Source organism: Drosophila navojoa, chromosome 4, assembly GCF_054131105.1.
Source record: "Drosophila navojoa isolate 15081-1374.11 chromosome 4, UAZ_NAV_1.0, whole genome shotgun sequence".
Classification (NCBI taxonomy): Eukaryota; Metazoa; Arthropoda; class Insecta; order Diptera; family Drosophilidae; genus Drosophila; species Drosophila navojoa.
Genome location: NC_142892.1, coordinates 15965837 through 15982436, shown reverse-complemented (window position 1 = coordinate 15982436; position 16600 = coordinate 15965837). Strand labels below are relative to the sequence as shown.

Sequence of the window (16600 nt, the reverse complement as noted above, 5' to 3'; positions counted from 1 at the left end):
CTTCGGCCTCACTAGACAGATGCTCAAGAGAGAGATGGTGAGAGAGAGAGAGAGAGCTTAGAACGCTGGAATTTGTAAGAGCGTGAGAAAACTCCAACTATGCAGACCATAAACCGGTTTTTGACTCGATGTGAGCCAATGGGCTGAGTTACAGATTGAGCTGAGTTAGTTTAGTTGGTGTTGGCTGCAGAACCGAGGCTAGATCAAAGCGCATCAGAAATCCAACTGTTTTCCTCTTCCATTTACATATTTATTTATTTACACATTTGCGATAGAGATCTGCGTGAGATGCGAAAATCGCAAGGGTTGTCGTTCAGCTCGGACAGGCGTCTTGGCCTGGACGCCTCGGAAACCTACTCAACATCCAGCTCATCGCTCAACAGCTCTTTCAGTGACGGCAGCGATTTGGTTAACTGGGAGGAATACGTGGCCGAAGACGGCAGTCTATTCTATGCTGAATATGTGCCCAATCCCAAGCCAAATCCAACTGAGCGACGCGGTGAGCCGCTGCGTCGCTCGCTGCGCCTGGGTAAGAAAACTACGCGGCGACAGCAGCAGAATAGAGGCCAGCAGGGCAAGCACAATGGCAACCACAGCAACAACAACAACAACAACAATAACCATCATGGCAGCGGGGGGCAGCTGGCACAGGTAGAGGCAGAGAACGAGGCGAACAACGGGTTCCGATTCGCAGACATCAAGAATTCACACGCAGACGCCGACAATCAGAAGCAATTGGAGCTGGTTATAACGGCAACGGATCGTTTCCGTTTTGGACGGCGCTCCACAGCCGTGGAGTCTATACTCGGCTTTCGAGTGCTGCCCTTTCCCGACCAACCCGAGTGCCTAATGGTGGACAGCTTCGTGCACGATATCAGCGCCATGCAGCACAATATAAAGCGGGGCGATTGGTTCAAGTCATTGAATGGCATCGAGATTTATGCCAGCAATGTGGATGAGCTGCTGCAGCAGTTCCTGGAGCCCACACAGGTGTGCCTGGGCTTTCAAGGTGCTAGCAGCGCTGCTCCAGCTGCTGCATCGGATGACGCAGCGGCTCAGTGCAATCAGATTCCACAGATGCGCAAGTTGACTAGCTTTGCCATGTTCGCGGAGCAGTTCGATCAGCTGCTGCCACCTGCCATGACCGTGTCGGAATCGCTGACGCCTTTTGGCCTGCTGGTGCTGCCACCTGAGTGCTATCAGCATGATCAGTACAAGGATTCGCTCTACTACTACCCGGAGTCGGCGCTGACGAACTTCCTGTACAAGGCACGCGGCAGCTTCCTCACGCTCTGCTCCGTGCTCAACGAGCTGCAGACGGAGCCGCTGACATCCCGTCTGCTGGTCGACCAGGTGCCCTACCATGTCAACTATCGCCGCCTGAATGGCTTCCTGGTGCTGTTCGCCTATGCAGCCCAATTGTACAGCGCCACTGAATGCAGTCTGCGATCGGATGAGCTGATCGGGTATATTCGCTTCTCGCTGCCGGGTCTGACGCTCGAGAACTTTTCCACGGCCAACGATAGCTCGAACGGCCTGCGCCAGTTCCTGCGTCATTTTTGTGGCATTCAGCGATCGCGCCTGCTGGCCAATCCACGGGGCGAGCTGCACTTCGAACAGCTGCTGAAGCAGTCGAAGAGCCTGCCGCTGCCCAAGGAGGCGCAACTGCGCATCTTCGACGCCCTCAGCGAAATGGAGGCCATGGACTATCGCAACTGGAACGACGAGCCGTTGACCACGCATCGCGAGTTCTTCATCTATGGCTGTGCTCTGTACTACGATAGCTTCCTGCTGGCCAGCCTCCTGCCTGCCGAGGTGCGCTTCAATGTAGAGCTCTTCCTGCGCTGTCGTGGCATCTTCGACTTCATTGCAGCCGCACCCAGTGTGCGCGTGCGGGAGCTATACGTATGGGAGGAGATTGTGCTGGCTAATGCGACGGGTCGCTACTTTCTGACCGTCTGCTCGCGCAGTCATCTGATCCTCACGGTCATCCTTAAGATGTATGTGGACACGCCTGAAATGGAGGCTTTCACTGCGGTGCCGCCTTCGCTGTTCTACATTGAAGAGATACAAGAGACTTTGGATCATTTGATACAGTGCGGCATCGAATCGTTGGCCAAGTTCTGGTCCATCTCGAACAAGCGACCCGAGGTGCTGGATCAGCAGAAAATCGAGCAATCCGGCGTGGAGCAGGAAGCCACCAGCAAGCTGGAATCATTCCTCAAGCAGAAGACATCCGTCTCACACTCCGGGTCTGCCGTCAACGATGAGGAGGCGCAATTGTGCTCATCCCTGGGTGGCTCGTCCATACACAGCCTAACGCCCAGCGAGGATGAGATGTCGCGACGTCGCTTAACACCCGCCGACGATTCGGACAGCGGCTCCGACTGGGAAAATTTTGCGGAGCAGCATCCGCTGCACTACGGCCTTAATCTGAATGCGGAGAGCCAAAGCCAAATAACCACATCCCTGTGGAAGGAGATCAGCAATGTGCTGCCAGTGAAAATATCCGCCGGCTGGAAGAACTCCGTGCTGCACTACGTCTATGTGGACCTCACCAATGGCGTTCTCTTATGCCCGTTCACAACGACTCCCGACACTGTTCCATACCTGAGTGAGATACGCCGAGCTTGTCACATGATTCACATGGTGCTGGATCGTTCCAAGCAACATCGACGCCAGCTGCTGGAATCGGCTAACAGATCCGTTGGCAGTGATATAACCATGGTTAAGGAGCATGGCATCACCTTGGAGGTAACCAAGGATCAGTCCAGCATGCGTTTCGTTGTGGTCGGACGCCTATTCCAGTCGCCAGCAAAGGAAGTTTACGTCTGCCACTGTCCGGAGGTGCCACAAAATATGGTTGAAATGGCCTTTCGGCTGTCCTTCTTCTCAATGGGATAGCTTAGATATGCATACATATAATATAAACATACATAAATGATGTATATAAGTGTATAACTAATAAATTAAATACAAATCTTTAAAAAACTAAGCTGAGATCTGTGGTAAACAGACTAGGCTAAATCTTTGATGAATGTTTGCTAATCTATTCTGGCGATTTCCTCTGTAGTTGCTTCCGTGACACATTTCCCATGTGGAATACAAATTCGTCTGCGTCTTTCATTCATATTTGAATGGAGGCTCGCTAAGCACTTGCGACTATATTTAGGTAAGCGTACGCACCCGAAATACACATACGACACGCGCCCTAGTCGCATATTTATAAACATAAAGACATAAAATACATGAAAATAAAACAACAAATATGTATTTTATGTGCGCGACAATGTCAACGCTTCATTCTGCACAAGTCGTATGTTCAATCCGCTCGTTCGTCAGTTGTCAATGAGGCCGTCCAAAGAGCGGGCGCAGTTGGGATTTGATATTCTTTGGAGCACTAACATCATTGCCAGCTGGAGATGCCAAGGTGGATGCTGTGCATTGGCATCTGCGTGCTTTTAGTCTCGACATATGCCCTGGACGAGATCGTCAATAATAGTCTGAGTGAAGGTGAACAGGAGACGGAGAAGGAGAAGCAGACGGGGACGGAGACGGACATAAAGTTGCCCAGCGAAGTGCAAAGAGCCGTGTGCACTGTCAATGCTGGCGAGGTCAAGGCATCCGCCGAGGCGGTCACAACCAAGACATTAAAGGGTGTCTGTGGTTCGGGTTGGTTATGCAGAAAATTTAAATCATATACATACATATCTTTATCTAAGATGAGAAACATTTTCAGATGAAATGAATTTAGCATTTCGCAACTTGGAACAGAAATTGTTTGAGGAATTGCGTGAAGTTAAGGACCAGCTAATTAAGTTAACTGCAATGCTGGAGCAACCAAATCAAGCTACCAGAACCTTAACGCCCACCGCGTCCACCACGCCCTTCACACCGTCCACATCTACCATGGCCTCGACGCCAGAACCATTCATAAGGCCCTCGAACATGAAAATAATAAAGTTCGAGCAAATAACCTTGAAGCCCAGCCTGGAGAAGAAGCAGCCAGAGCTTAAGCAGATGGAAGGTGTGCCGGAACGGGAGGAGGAAATCGATAGATTCAATAATACCATGCTGGCTGACCAGGACTTTCAGTTATTCACCTACTACTGGAAGCTGGAAAATATAACCGAGCACATTGCCAAGGCGTCCACCAGAACCGTCAAGAGTCCCATGTTTAGCATCCGAGGCGAGTATAACAAACTTTATATTAAAATTGGTAATATAATAAATACTCAACACAGGCAAGACGCTGCAGCTGCAGTGCACCTTTCAGCACTTGCACCGGGATATGATCAATCTGCAGCTGGCCATGGCCTATCCAACCTATGAGAACGGCGTTAAGGGCAAGGAGAACAACATTATGCTGGACATGGGCGGGCAATGGAAGCCACTGAAGTGGGCTGATCGTATTGCCTTTAAACACAAAATTTCCCTATTGGATCAGCAGCGTAGCCATCGACGTCCGCAGGACCTCAGCTCGCTGGAACTAACCAAACTGGACTCGGGTTTCTCCATACCGAATAGCGCGATTTTGGGCAGCAACTATGTGAAGCACAATTCGCTGCTCATACAAATCATTTTGTATTTGTGAAAGGTTTATATTTGCGAGAACATTAAACAAAGCAACCAAATCCCATTAGCCAACTAGAAATTGTGGGGTTTACAGACTTAAAGCTTGCTGCGTGCACCCTTCGCCTTGATGTCGAGGAAGGGCATCGCAATGGGATACAATTCTTTGCACGATTTGAATGCCACAATATCGTTAATTGTGGTATGACGTTGAGTGCAGGCTGCCGCACTTTCCTCCTCCTCGGCGGTCGTTGTTGCATTCTCATCTTTTTGTGTCGAGACAATGTGGACAGATAAGACTCTACGCTCTTGCCCGTCCTTTGCTATAAATTTCTGTAAATTCAAGGAAAATATTTAGATATACAAATAGAGTTGTAGATTTTTAGCCACGCACCTTAAAGTAATCCACAAAATCGGCTTTTGTTATCTTGCGGAGAATTGCGACCTCGGCCTCTTCCCTTTCAAAGTGATAAGTCTGCATAACGATTTCTCCATAGAACTGACTAAATTGCTGGAATATTGTCTTCGGCTTCTCGAGCTTCTTCACAATCAACGCCTCCTTATGGCGCGCGAATTCATCTTGAGGCATGTCCTCAATGACTTGCTAAATAGAAGAATTTCTGTAAAATCGTCCGTCATTTTAAAATGAGTTTTTGTCTTACTAAATAGTTCTGCAAAAAGTTCTCGATGCGATCTTCCACATAAGCCGGATGCTTCGCTGATTGCACAATGATGCGAATACCATTGGCGCCGTTGACTTTGCGCACACCGCTGAACACAATGTAGCCCAACTGCTCCTTGGTGCGCAGACAATCGTAGCAGGGCTCGGACAGCACTTGGGATACCAGATTGACCATAATATTGGTCAAATCCGTTTGAGCACCACACTGCATATAGAGCTGGGTGCATGAGCTCTTGTGATACTCATTCTCCTTTTCGAACAAATAACTATCACCTGAATAAAGCCAAATGAATTTATAAGAATTAGCAATTTTTAAGTATTTTCATTTCAATTCACCTGGCAATAATTTGTACTCGCGTTTTTTGAGCATCTGTCTAGCCAAGATTGGCAATTTCGTGGCATTTGTTCCCTCTAATCGTTTATTGACACGACCCGCAATATCCAATGCCTGTTGTTTAGTCACATTTCCGAAAATAAAGCATTCTGTGTGCAAACGCTGGAAGAACTCATTGGCAAAATTTAGCACTCGGTCATAGGAAACAACTAAAATTAATAGAGCATTCATTATATATATATATAATACTCAAATCCCCGCTTTCACATCCAACAACTTACGTTCCATAGCATCTAATAGCTCAACATTTGCCCAGGCATTCTCAGTGAGCAGCAGTGCAAGATAATAAATGGAATGCTGATAAGGTTGTTCGGCCTTAAAATTCTTTAAAGATCGAATGTACTCTTCTTTGAGTATGTCAAAGCGTTTTTCGTCTATGCAAAAATTAAACAGGTGATCCAAAAGCTTCTCAAGCAATACCACCTGCTTGTCGTTGAATCCGCGTATGGTAAACTGAAAGGGGGAAATCCAGTGTTATCAATTAAATCTAATATAGGGAGATTTATATTTACATCGATGCCGCCTGGTTTGGTTGTTACGTTTAGCTTGAGACTAGCCAGGTCTGCGTCATACAGATATTCGTTCAGTTGATCCTTCAGCAGCATTACCATCATGTGGTTTAAGTTACAATTCAGTGGATCCAAATAGGCAATCGGATTGGACATGTCGAAGGTCATGCAAGCTTTGGGCTTATTGAATTGATTGTCCTGCTTGTGCCACACTCGCAGAATCGGCGTATCCATTATAATTATCGGATGTATTGGTGCATCGCTGGGCACTTCGGCAATATCGAAATTGTTCGGTATAAAACTATTTGGCAGTGACAGCTTTAGATTCTCATTTACATCGCAATTTTCCCATCTCTGCAAATGGATTTTAAATTCATAAATATTGAATACGCTGTGATACGCTTTCCACATACCTCAATTGTGCACTGGGGTATCCGCTCCAAGCCATATTTCGTTTTGTAATAGGGCTCTGTCATATCGGTAGAACCTTCAAAACTCTGGCTAACCAAAGAAATGCGACTCTTTGAGGGCACCAATTCGTTCAAAAGATTGCAAACCAATTCGGGACGCCATTCGTTGCTCATATAAGGTGCAATTAGCACCTCTTCCAGTGGAAATATTTGCATGGATGATACAGCATGCGTAACGAGATTCTCCGGTTGTTCCTTCTCCTTGAAACGGAAGCGCATTTCGTTTAATTTCACACACTCATCAAATATCCATTTCTTGGGTCCTTCCTTACGCAGCATGCACAAATACTGAAATACTATGTTCACAATGTCATCTACGTGAGCCAAGCCCTCCTGCGTTAAATCCACCACAATCTCGAAGAATCCAAAGCCATTCTGGGTGTTCTGATGACCAGCCATAAGACTGTATGCAAATGTAGGTGTGAGGAAGTTAATCTCTAGTAAATCTTAATGTACTTACTCATTGCACCAGCCAAGCCTTCGCAGCTCAGATAATATGCTGCCCTTGCCTTCGTGTCCAATAAGATGCGTTAAATAGTTGTCAGGCTGCGTTACATTACAGTATTATTTTAGGATAGGCATTACAATAACGTCAATTACTTACCGCCGATTTGTAGTACTGGGTCAGATCGTCGGTCGTAAAGCTAATTGTTAGCGAGCGTATATCCTTAATGGGCACGATCTTTAGCTTCTGACCGTACTGCTCTTCGCCATACGGATGCCTGGGCCATTCCGGTACCTTTACATTCTTATTTTCTATTTCGGAGAATTTTTCGATCACCATTGTTTCTAATTGATCCAAGTTTTTCTGTGCAGAGATTTATTAATAGTTAATATAAAATAGTTTGTATTCAAGAAGAATATGTCGCAACAACCTTTTCCTATGACCGACAGGCACATGATGTTCGCAGAGTACCATTGTTTGTGAAACTTTAATAGTTCTTCGCGCACATCTATGCCCTTCGTTTTGGGTATGTCAGAGAGCGTGGCCTTGTTACCGCTGCCGAATTTGCTATACGCATGATCCGGTTTGGCCAAATGTCGATGTACTTGCTTAATGCGCCACAAATCGCTGGACAAATTTTTCTCATGCTCCGAATTAACCTGCAAATGAGTATAATTAATCAAATTAAAAATTTTAAATATCATTATCACTCAAACCGCATTGATTTCTCGCTCCGTTGCGCTGGGCGTAAATAGTGGGCCAATGAAGAACTGTGCAAAACGATCCAGCGCACCGTCCAGCTTGTCCGGCGCCACATGAAAATGATACTTCGTCATAAGCGGATACGTGGCGGCATTGCTGCTGCCGCCGCTCTGCGAGAGGTACGTGGTATACCCATTCTCATGCGGGTACTTCTCCGTGCCCAGGAAGAGCATATGCTCGCAAAAGTGCGCCAGGCCAGGCAAATCCTCTGGATCGGACATGTGCCTATTATAAAAATGCAAGTTTGCAATTTATGAAATTATAATATAAAATTCAACTCTTACCCAACCTGCACAGAGAGTGCAGCAGCTGAGACATCAGTGCTTGGATCCGATATTAATAATACTTTTAAACCATTTTCCAACTGCAAACCTCGATAGTCTCGAGTATCTTGTTGTGACTTTTCAATATTATTTACGCTGTCAAAAAACGCAAATCGTACCTTTAAATCATTTTGCTCAAATTGAGTTGTATATATTTACCGCAAAATTGGCTCCATCTGCTCCACTTTTATTTTCTGATTTGGCGAAACTTCTGTCAATGTCATTCTAGATTTGGATGTTACAATCGTCCTTCGTCCGACAACCAGGTTATTATAGCACTTTCCCTTACTGGCAAACACAAACAACGCAGGAGTTGTATTATGTTAATTGTTATAAATATTTAGTTTTAAAGGCGTACTGTCGATGTAGAACAGCTGTTACGGCTTGGGCAAAAATCGATTTGCGGCTGGAAAAAGTTAGACACGTTCGCTGGGCAAACATAGAAACGTTGTTGCTTCTTCTGCAGAAATTATGCAAGTGAAAATTTTAACACGCTTAATTATAAGCAATATTCAAACATAAGACCTTAACTATAAATTAGGGTTCTTTTTGTCTTTTACCAAAGTATCCAAAATATTTGTAGATTGAGTTTAGTTTCGCAACAACACTAACAATTCAAAACATGTGTTTCAGGGTTGCCAGACATAAGCACTGCCGAAGCAATTATTCTGAATAGTTTGGTGATTATTTATTTACCCTTTCACCTCGAGATACTGAAGTATTAAAATTCGGATTGGCGTACCACCAATTGTCCAAATATCCTTAAAAAAAAAAAATGCAAGCATATAAATATACTAATAATGATTTATTCCTAAAATTAACAATAAAATCTACACACCTGTGATTTTACAAAAATTGTTCAATCTAACAATCTAGTCCTTTAAAATCAAAGTCTGGCAACCGTTCATAGTCTTAAATTTCAAGATATTCAACACTGGCAGTTGCAATTGCGGTTATCGATAAAGGTATATCGACGGCGGTGCACGATTATTGTAACAGTTGTTGTAACTGCATTTTATTATTTAACAATTAATAATAATCACATGAACGCTTGAATGTGATGTTAAATGTTGGGATATAATCAATTCGGATAGCAGCAATTGCAGAGTTAACAAATGTACGCAGTTTGTGTCTTTGTGCATATTTGTATTGGTGCGAATATAAATTGCAAATTGTTGTAAATTTCGTCTAGACGTGTGTTAGTGTGTGTGCGTGTATGATAAGTGCAGCACGCAAATAAAGAGCTAAGAGAGAATAGCACGAAGAACACAAATCGAAACGATACTAAAAAGGTATATATTTTTGCAATTTTATATACTTCATATATGTACATATATATTTATATGAACAGATATTTGTATATGTATTAAAATTATAAAAACAGAAAAGCTATACGCAGTAAAATCATACTCATGTATGTGAATGCCAAAAATTGTGGGGGAAAAACAGTTCATTTGAGAATTGTGAATAGCTTATTGAAAAAATGAATGTTAAGTTATAAACTGCCGTTATTATTTTATCCATTTTGATTCATATATGTATATATATCTAATGCATAACAGCTCTATTCTCTTAGTTCATTTATATTTAAGCCTGGCCTGTAGGCGGCACTGCATTAATATGGAATGAGAAAATCAATAAACTTAGCAATGGGGCGTCTTTAGGTGCCGGTCGGCTCCTGCGAAGGAGCTCATTAATATCGTGCTTTAATTAATGCATAAGAACTACATTGACAGTATATGTATAACTCTTAAAATATATGTATATTAAAAATTGATTTAATAAAAAGTGAATATTTTAGTTGTCTGTTGGGTACATATGTATGTATGTTTGTATATATGTATGTGTCATGTCTTCTGCAGAAATTAGCTATTAATATTAGGCATTCTTTCTTGTAGATTACATTGCTTTAATAGAACTTAAGTACATATATAAAGAGATTATATTTGTATATGAATATTATATTTAAAGTTTACATATTTGTATATATGCACATAAATACATTCAATTTTCTGCATAAATCTATAAATAAATGTATAGTATGTATTTATACACAAAGGGCCCGTGCCATTGTGCGTCTCGAGTGCATCCAAAATGAAACGGTAAACGAGCATAACGTTCAAGATAAAAGAAAACAAAAAGGCAGTTATTTTCGAGTTGCCGATGGCCAAATACCCTGGCAGACGTAAATTAAAATGCATAATGATATATGTATTGAGCAACGCAAATACAAAATGAAACATATACATAATTTATAAAAGTGGATATATGTATAACCATAGGTTAAACGGGTACAATTAACGTTACTTATAGTTTTACTTGAATTTAAATGCTTACAGGGTATGGTAAATGCGGTTTTTGCTTGATCTTTGATTGAAGATATTTTTATTTCTCTTTCAATTGAGTTCAATTAGACTTTGAAAAACGCTTCCCGCTGTATCAATGAGTTTGTTGTCGTTTAACTTACTTTTACTTTCATTATCTGAGCGTCGTCTGGACGCACTACGCATCAAGTCGCGTAAGGGGTATACATATAGAAATACATATGTACATATATAAAATAATAACATTGAATCGCCTTTGATATTATTATTTATCTTATCATCCATATTGCAGAGAGTTACCCTGTAAAGGTACATGCCGAAAATGGACAACGAGCAACCGCATCAGGAGCTGGTCAAGTGTGTCCTGGTTGGTGACACGGCCGTGGGAAAGACGCGCCTGATTTGTGCCAGGGCTTGCAATAAGCACGTTTCGCTTTCGCAGCTGCTATCCACGCACGTTCCAACCGTGTGGGCGATCGATCAATATCGCATTTACAAAGACGCAAGTGACAAATTGTCGGCCGCAATTGCTGCTCATTAATAACACATAGATATCAATTATATTTTATAGGTGCTTGAACGCAGCTGGGAAGTGGTAGATGGTGTCAATGTCTCTTTACGTTTGTGGGACACCTTCGGAGATCATGACAAAGATCGTCGCTTCGCCTACGGCAGGTAAGTGAATATCTCTCAGGCTACTTCTACATAATATTTACTCAAACATTATTCATATTTTTAGATCTGATGTCGTACTGCTTTGCTTCTCCATTGCAAGTCCCATTTCTTTGCGTAACTGCAAGGTAATGTGGTATCCGGAGATACGTCGCTTCTGTCCAGATGTGCCCGTCGTGCTAGTTGGCTGCAAAAATGACCTGCGTTACATGTACCGCGATGAAAATTATTTGTCCTACTTTGGTGAAAAGGGCACCTTTGTACGGTATGTGGACAATGTTTGCTAGGCAAAATACTCTCTAAGTATCTTCTTTTTCTATCTTCAGAGCCGCCTTAAAAAGTGATTTGGTCATGCCAGATGAGGCGCGCGCTGTTGCAAAGGAGCTGGGTGTTAGCTATTATGAGACCAGCGTCTTCACGTACTTTGGCGTCAACGAGGTGTTCGAAAATGCCATTCGATCTTCGCTTATTGCTCGCCGGCAGCAACGTTTCTGGATGACGAACCTGAAAAAGGTGCAGAAGCCGTTGTTGCAGGCACCATTCCGGCCACCGAAGCCGCCACCACCAGAGGTTACGGTCATGGTTGGCCATTATCGCCAGGATATATACAATATGTTTCTTTCGCAAGCTTATGCCGACCTTGTCCTAGTGGTTGGCGGAACCAAGTTCGCTGTGCACAGATTTATGCTTGCCGCGGCGTCTAGCATTTTCCAACGCATTCTAAACACAGAACTGACCGACATGGGTGGCCGGAGCAGCAGCGAGTCGAGCATGGTCAGTTCAACGTTCGGCGAGGCAACAATAGCTGACTTCAATGATGACACAGAATATCTTATACGCTACGAATCACGCACACAACGGTAGCTAATTAGCTTTACTCACGAATTTCGCGTCGATTATATTTTAACTGGTTTTAAATTTTTAGCATGTGGGAACATTTAAAGCGCCGTTCCAGCTATCAGGCCTTACCATTGGTAGAGTCCAAGCGCTCCAATGATTTAAATAAGGAACTGCACCATCCAGTACTGCTGAGCCTGCGCCAAGTGCAAATGGAAAATCAGCGCGGCGTCAGCTCTGTTCAAACAATTGTAACTCTAAGCAAAGTAATCTCACCCCAGGCCCTGCACCAATGCCTAAGATTCATTTATACAGGCACCATTGACAAGGAATGCAGTAATCTGCAGGTGAGCCGAAGCAAAGTCTTGCAAGCAAACTATAGATTTAGTAAGAATCTATTTGCATTTTCCAGGAAATTAGAGAAGCTGCCGATTTATTAGAACTGCCGCAATTGACCATGTTACTTTCCAAGCCACAAAGCGTCATGGAGAGCCCCAGTGATGAGCCTAATCCACACATTTGTCTTGTATGCTGATATTTACTGATTATTCTTAGTGTGTTTATTATTATTATTTGCTCTTATTGTAGCGCATTAAGGAGAGCATGGAAAGGCATTGCATTGGAGACGGTTGCTTTACTGATGTCACCTTTGAACTGGACGATGGGTTGATGAAGGTAAACTCAAATGGTATAGGTACTGTAATAAAAATAATTAATTCATTATATATTTATATTTAAGGCCCATCGGGCTGTTTTGGTGGGTCGCTGTGATGTCATGCGCGCCATGCTTCTCGGTGACTTTCGTGAAGCGCACTCTAATGTGGTAAGACTTTAAGATTGATAACAATTCAATATCAGAAATTACTGCTGCTTTCTATTGCAGATTGTTTTTCCTGGCGTCACGATTTATACATTCCATAAACTGCTGTGCTATTTGTACACTGATCAAATTCCGCCCATATCAGCGGTTAAATGCCTCAATTTGCTGGAATTGGCCAACCGTTTGTGCCTGCCTCGCCTTATCAATCTAATTGAGTGTCGCGTTATTGAAGATCTCACAATTATTTCACAAAACGAGACCAATGAAACGGTCGATCATTGCCTAAAATTACTGGAATCAGTCAAGGTTGCTAATTCACTTATACTAAATGGGGTATATCATATTAATACCTTCTGATTTTCAATAGTTGCACAATGCCCATCAGCTGGCGGAGTGGTGTATGTCGTATCTGTGCGTCAATTACAATGTTATTTGTAAGTTCTCACTTAAGGGCTTGAAAGCACTGCATCAGGATAATCAGGAGTACTTGCGCGAGCATCGATGGCCCCCAGTTTGGTACCTAAAGGATTACGACTATTATCAGCGCTGCATCAATGAGCTGAATAAAGAGCTCAAGCAAAAGAGCGCCGGGCGGGATTTCCAAAGTGATGACGAAGGTTGTCTGTGCTTTTCTGGAGGTAAGTGTCATCATCATCCACTCACTCACACATGCATATGTATACACCAACCAGACCAGCATGCAAGATTCGATGATCCAACTAGGAGATCCCACTACTAAGTACTACTAATTGTAAGCATTCTTTCAATTATTACCATTGAGATACATACATGGAAAGGCTATGGCATATGTCAACTCAGTTTAGTGTACTTGGTTTGTATTTATAACATCACCGATTATATATATGCTGAAAATATATTTATATATATAAATATATATATATATATCGGTCTCATTAAACACACTGTCCAAACCATCATCACATTATTAACGTGCAATATTTGGACAAAGTGTTCTCTTGCTGGCTGCTAGGTAAATCTAAGCGAAATGGCGTCGCCAACGCCAACGCGCCCAGTGGTGGGGAGAGCAGTGGAACAACGGCTGAGAATCAAATCTTCAATAGCACAGCCAACTCGATGAACCACATCGACCTGGAGGCGGACATTGATCTGAATCTCTGACACCCAGCCCTAGGACATGGCAGGTGTGTAATGCAAATATTTTAATTTAATTTGTATTTAACATTGGTTTTTGTATATTCTTCAGGTCATTGCGGTTTATAGTGATTCTGCCCGTCCTGATATGCTTCATCTGTACAATTTTGAGTATTTTGATACTGTTCCAAATCCACACATAACGATCCACGTGGCGTTGTCTTTTGATATATCGAAGCTCCGACCAGAGAGGGAGAGGACAAACAGACACATAAGCATTCATTTAATTTGCTTTTCTGATATGCTTCAAATATGCCTAGCTATATATATGCATATATATAGTGCAATATACATGCGCAGATGTACATACATAGTGTGTACAGATGGGGGCTGTATGTAAAAGTTTGTTTTATTTGTGCGCACCTTATAAATGCTGAAATAATGATTGAACTGTATGATAAACCAAATCATGTGTATACTTATACTTATGTATTTAAATTTTAAATTCCAGTTTAGGGAAACATTTGTCTAGCCATAGCTTATAAGCAAAAATATTTGACCTAAGGACGCATTTTGTACAAAATGATATAGAATAAAGCCATTAACACTATGACAAATATATAAAAACAATTTAAAAAATATGACATTTATTTAAAAAAAAACACATAAGCAGCCTTCTTTACATAGATTCCATTGTTCTTTGGCTAACCTGCGATAAGGTACCATCCTCCACCTCCAGATCATTTAGCATGGCAATTAACTGATCATCCTCAATTACAATCTCAGTTTTATTGTTATTATTGTATAGACTTAATGGTTTCATTTCCTGATCGGTTCCACTCATCAGGTTGGTGAGCTCTACTTCCAACTCTTCTTCATCGTGGTTAACCGTTACTTCTGCTGTGCTACTGGACATAACATCTTGAATTTCCCGATGTTGATCCAATGTTTCGCGCACATCGGCAAGAACTTCATCCACATTGTCGTACTTAAGACCGGAATCACTGAGAACCTTCTGCAAGGCCTTAGTACCAATCTTATAAGCGTCAAGCAGCACGCCGTTGTTATGCGCCTCCTCCACATTCGACAGAAGGAGTTCTATATTATGGAGTGCAAGGCTGCGTCGCTCTGTAAATAAAAATAAATAAATTTATATTAATTTAATTAGTCACTTAAATAATTTTAATGCACTATTGCTGTACCGTGGTTCTTTTCCAACAAACGCCTTTTCCTGAGGTATGTTTTCGCTAATTGCCTTTTGTTTTCCTTCACATATTGACGTGCTTTATCATCGTTTGCTTTAATCTCTTCTTCCAACGATTCCAGCTGTTGCAGCAGACTAGCCTGCGTCATCTCCAGATTATGCATGGCCAGGTCTGCCTCACTTATGTTCGGACTTTCATTCTCATCAGCTGTAATGGAAATGATTAAAAATAGTTTCCCAAACGTGATTCATTTTATATTTTACCTGGAATTTTTATAAGGTGCACGTAACATTTTTCCCTTTCCATTTTATACTGTATGGCCACTTGTTGGCGTGCCTGTAGCGTAAGAAGACACAAGTCGATGAACTCTTCATGAATGCGAACTTCACATGTTTTACAAAGCTTCTTGAAAGCTTCCAAATGCAGCAGTTTTCCACGATGTTTCCTTAGAACCTTTTCCTCCACTTCACTGCAGATAGCCTGTTTGAAAAAAAAGAACTGTTTAATATGATATCAAATTAAAAAAAAAAAATAAGAGTTCCTTACGCCTAACACATCTAAGTGAATCCATTCAGTAAAAGATTCTGCCTTGACATCTCTTGAAAAAATGCTATATTTCAGTTTTTCCCAGCTGCGCCAGAGCGGGCGCTTTACGAAGCTGTTGACAATCCAGGCTCTCCAAGTATTTAGTGGGTCCTCTTCGTATTCAGTGCGTCGACGAATCTGTTTTTGTTGCTCCATTTCAGACATCACTACGTCTAGGCAGGCTGGTATTTGCTCGCCACGCATGAACTGTAATTGGAGCTCACGCAAACAAAAATTTGCTTTTCCCAAATACGTACAATATTGTCTTATGAGATCCATCCAAAACAGCAGTTTTGCATCATATTCTTCAATGTTGATGTGGCGCGGATGAAAGCTAGCAAATAGTACCTTTATTTTGGATTTATCCCTCCAGACAGGTGGAAACTTGAACTCCTTGAACTCATTATTCGTGCAAATTATATCATTTGTATTGCTCATGGCTAAAAATAAACAAACTGCGCAGTTTATATGCCAACAGCAAATTACATTTGTTTTATTTTATTATTGAAAAATATATATTTTATGAAGTACAAAAATATAATTATAATACCAACTTGTTACTTTTTTCACTGATGTTTTGTTTACTTCATATTGTTTTTGTTTTGCTTGCAGTTTTGCGTGGCTATTTCGCAAAAATGCTTAAAACTGTATCGATATTAAAACCTCTTAAGTGCATTCATATCGATAACAAGCGCGTCAATAAAATCACAGACAACATCACCAATCGATAGTTTCTTAGTTACTCATCTTTAGTCTGGACCAGAAAACAAAGCAAACAGCTGTTCTGATTTAGGCCAAGAAGAAGACAGTGTGCAAGGCCACTAGATTTAGATTTTTATCGTAATTGTTGTAAAGTTTTAATCCCAAAGTGCGCAATTAAGTAATAA

The 16600-nt window shown here is 42.1% G+C and overlaps 5 protein-coding genes across 7 annotated transcripts; 3 read left to right on the top strand and 2 right to left on the bottom strand.

Annotated features, from left to right (window-relative positions):
• Positions 1-98: 98 nt before the first annotated feature.
• in (inturned planar cell polarity protein) lies at positions 99-2991 on the top strand. Its single transcript, XM_030388159.2, has one exon. The coding sequence runs from the start codon at positions 289-291 to the stop codon at positions 2902-2904; it is 2616 nt and encodes an 871-aa protein (XP_030244019.2). The 5' UTR covers positions 99-288; the 3' UTR covers positions 2905-2991.
• Positions 2992-3047: 56 nt separating this feature from the next.
• Positions 3048-5189, top strand: LOC108650230 (uncharacterized). The gene is made up of 3 exons (XM_018099350.3): positions 3048-3672; positions 3740-4189; positions 4245-5189. The coding sequence occupies exons 1-3, from the start codon at positions 3423-3425 to the stop codon at positions 4592-4594; spliced, it is 1050 nt and encodes a 349-aa protein (XP_017954839.2). The 5' UTR covers positions 3048-3422; the 3' UTR covers positions 4595-5189.
• Positions 4561-8867, bottom strand: Ide (Insulin degrading metalloproteinase). The gene is made up of 14 exons (XM_089260199.1): positions 8516-8867; positions 8317-8445; positions 8119-8253; positions 7789-8059; positions 7503-7731; positions 7232-7434; positions 7088-7173; positions 6571-7030; positions 6161-6511; positions 5870-6101; positions 5591-5797; positions 5235-5527; positions 4967-5176; positions 4561-4905 (listed from the first exon to the last, which is right to left on the bottom strand). The coding sequence occupies exons 1-14, from the start codon at positions 8596-8598 to the stop codon at positions 4672-4674; spliced, it is 3123 nt and encodes a 1040-aa protein (XP_089116325.1). The 5' UTR covers positions 8599-8867; the 3' UTR covers positions 4561-4671.
• A 235-nt stretch (positions 8868-9102) lies between these two features.
• RhoBTB (Rho-related BTB domain containing) lies at positions 9103-14390 on the top strand. Of its 3 annotated transcripts, none has more exons than XM_030388183.2 (13): positions 9103-9449; positions 10774-10983; positions 11053-11156; positions 11221-11418; positions 11480-12013; positions 12079-12337; positions 12403-12516; positions 12579-12665; positions 12730-12813; positions 12874-13116; positions 13178-13448; positions 13802-13973; positions 14036-14390. In XM_030388183.2, the coding sequence occupies exons 2-12, from the start codon at positions 10795-10797 to the stop codon at positions 13948-13950; spliced, it is 2232 nt and encodes a 743-aa protein (XP_030244043.1). In that variant the 5' UTR covers positions 9103-9449; positions 10774-10794; the 3' UTR covers positions 13951-13973; positions 14036-14390. The 3 variants fall into 3 exon arrangements, with proteins under 3 accessions (XP_030244043.1, XP_030244042.1, XP_089116323.1); XM_030388182.2 differs by having other exon boundaries at positions 9104-9449; positions 13781-13973; XM_089260197.1 differs by lacking the exon at positions 9103-9449 and having other exon boundaries at positions 10849-10987; positions 13781-13973.
• A 163-nt stretch (positions 14391-14553) lies between these two features.
• On the bottom strand, positions 14554-16404 carry LOC115564177 (charged multivesicular body protein 7). Its single transcript, XM_089260198.1, has 5 exons — positions 16275-16404; positions 15675-16153; positions 15392-15608; positions 15126-15335; positions 14554-15051 (listed from the first exon to the last, which is right to left on the bottom strand). Exons 2-5 carry the CDS (start codon positions 16149-16151, stop codon positions 14603-14605), a joined length of 1353 nt encoding a protein of 450 aa, XP_089116324.1. The 5' UTR covers positions 16152-16153; positions 16275-16404; the 3' UTR covers positions 14554-14602.
• Positions 16405-16600: the final 196 nt, after the last annotated feature.

Coding starts and splice junctions, on each gene's coding strand:
- LOC108650230 (XM_018099350.3), top strand. CDS start 3,423: ATGCCAAGGTGGATGCTGTGCATTGGCATCTGCGTGCTTTTAGTCTCG. Junction 3,673..3,739: donor AAAGGGTGTCTGTGGTTCGG/GTTGGTTATGCA, acceptor AAACATTTTCAG/ATGAAATGAATTTAGCATTT. Junction 4,190..4,244: donor TCCCATGTTTAGCATCCGAG/GCGAGTATAACA, acceptor TACTCAACACAG/GCAAGACGCTGCAGCTGCAG.
- LOC115564177 (XM_089260198.1), bottom strand. CDS start 16,151: ATGAGCAATACAAATGATATAATTTGCACGAATAATGAGTTCAAGGAG. Junction 15,609..15,674: donor TTCACTTAGATGTGTTAGGC/GTAAGGAACTCT, acceptor TTTTTCAAACAG/GCTATCTGCAGTGAAGTGGA. Junction 15,336..15,391: donor GCACCTTATAAAAATTCCAG/GTAAAATATAAA, acceptor TTTCCATTACAG/CTGATGAGAATGAAAGTCCG.
- in (XM_030388159.2), top strand. CDS start 289: ATGCGAAAATCGCAAGGGTTGTCGTTCAGCTCGGACAGGCGTCTTGGC.
- RhoBTB (XM_030388182.2), top strand. CDS start 10,795: ATGCCGAAAATGGACAACGAGCAACCGCATCAGGAGCTGGTCAAGTGT. Junction 11,419..11,479: donor GAAAAGGGCACCTTTGTACG/GTATGTGGACAA, acceptor TTCTATCTTCAG/AGCCGCCTTAAAAAGTGATT. Junction 13,449..13,780: donor TTGTCTGTGCTTTTCTGGAG/GTAAGTGTCATC, acceptor ATTTGGACAAAG/TGTTCTCTTGCTGGCTGCTA.
- Ide (XM_089260199.1), bottom strand. CDS start 8,598: ATGTTTGCCCAGCGAACGTGTCTAACTTTTTCCAGCCGCAAATCGATT. Junction 5,177..5,234: donor ACTTTTTGCAGAACTATTTA/GTAAGACAAAAA, acceptor TCTTCTATTTAG/CAAGTCATTGAGGACATGCC. Junction 4,906..4,966: donor ATTTTGTGGATTACTTTAAG/GTGCGTGGCTAA, acceptor TTGAATTTACAG/AAATTTATAGCAAAGGACGG.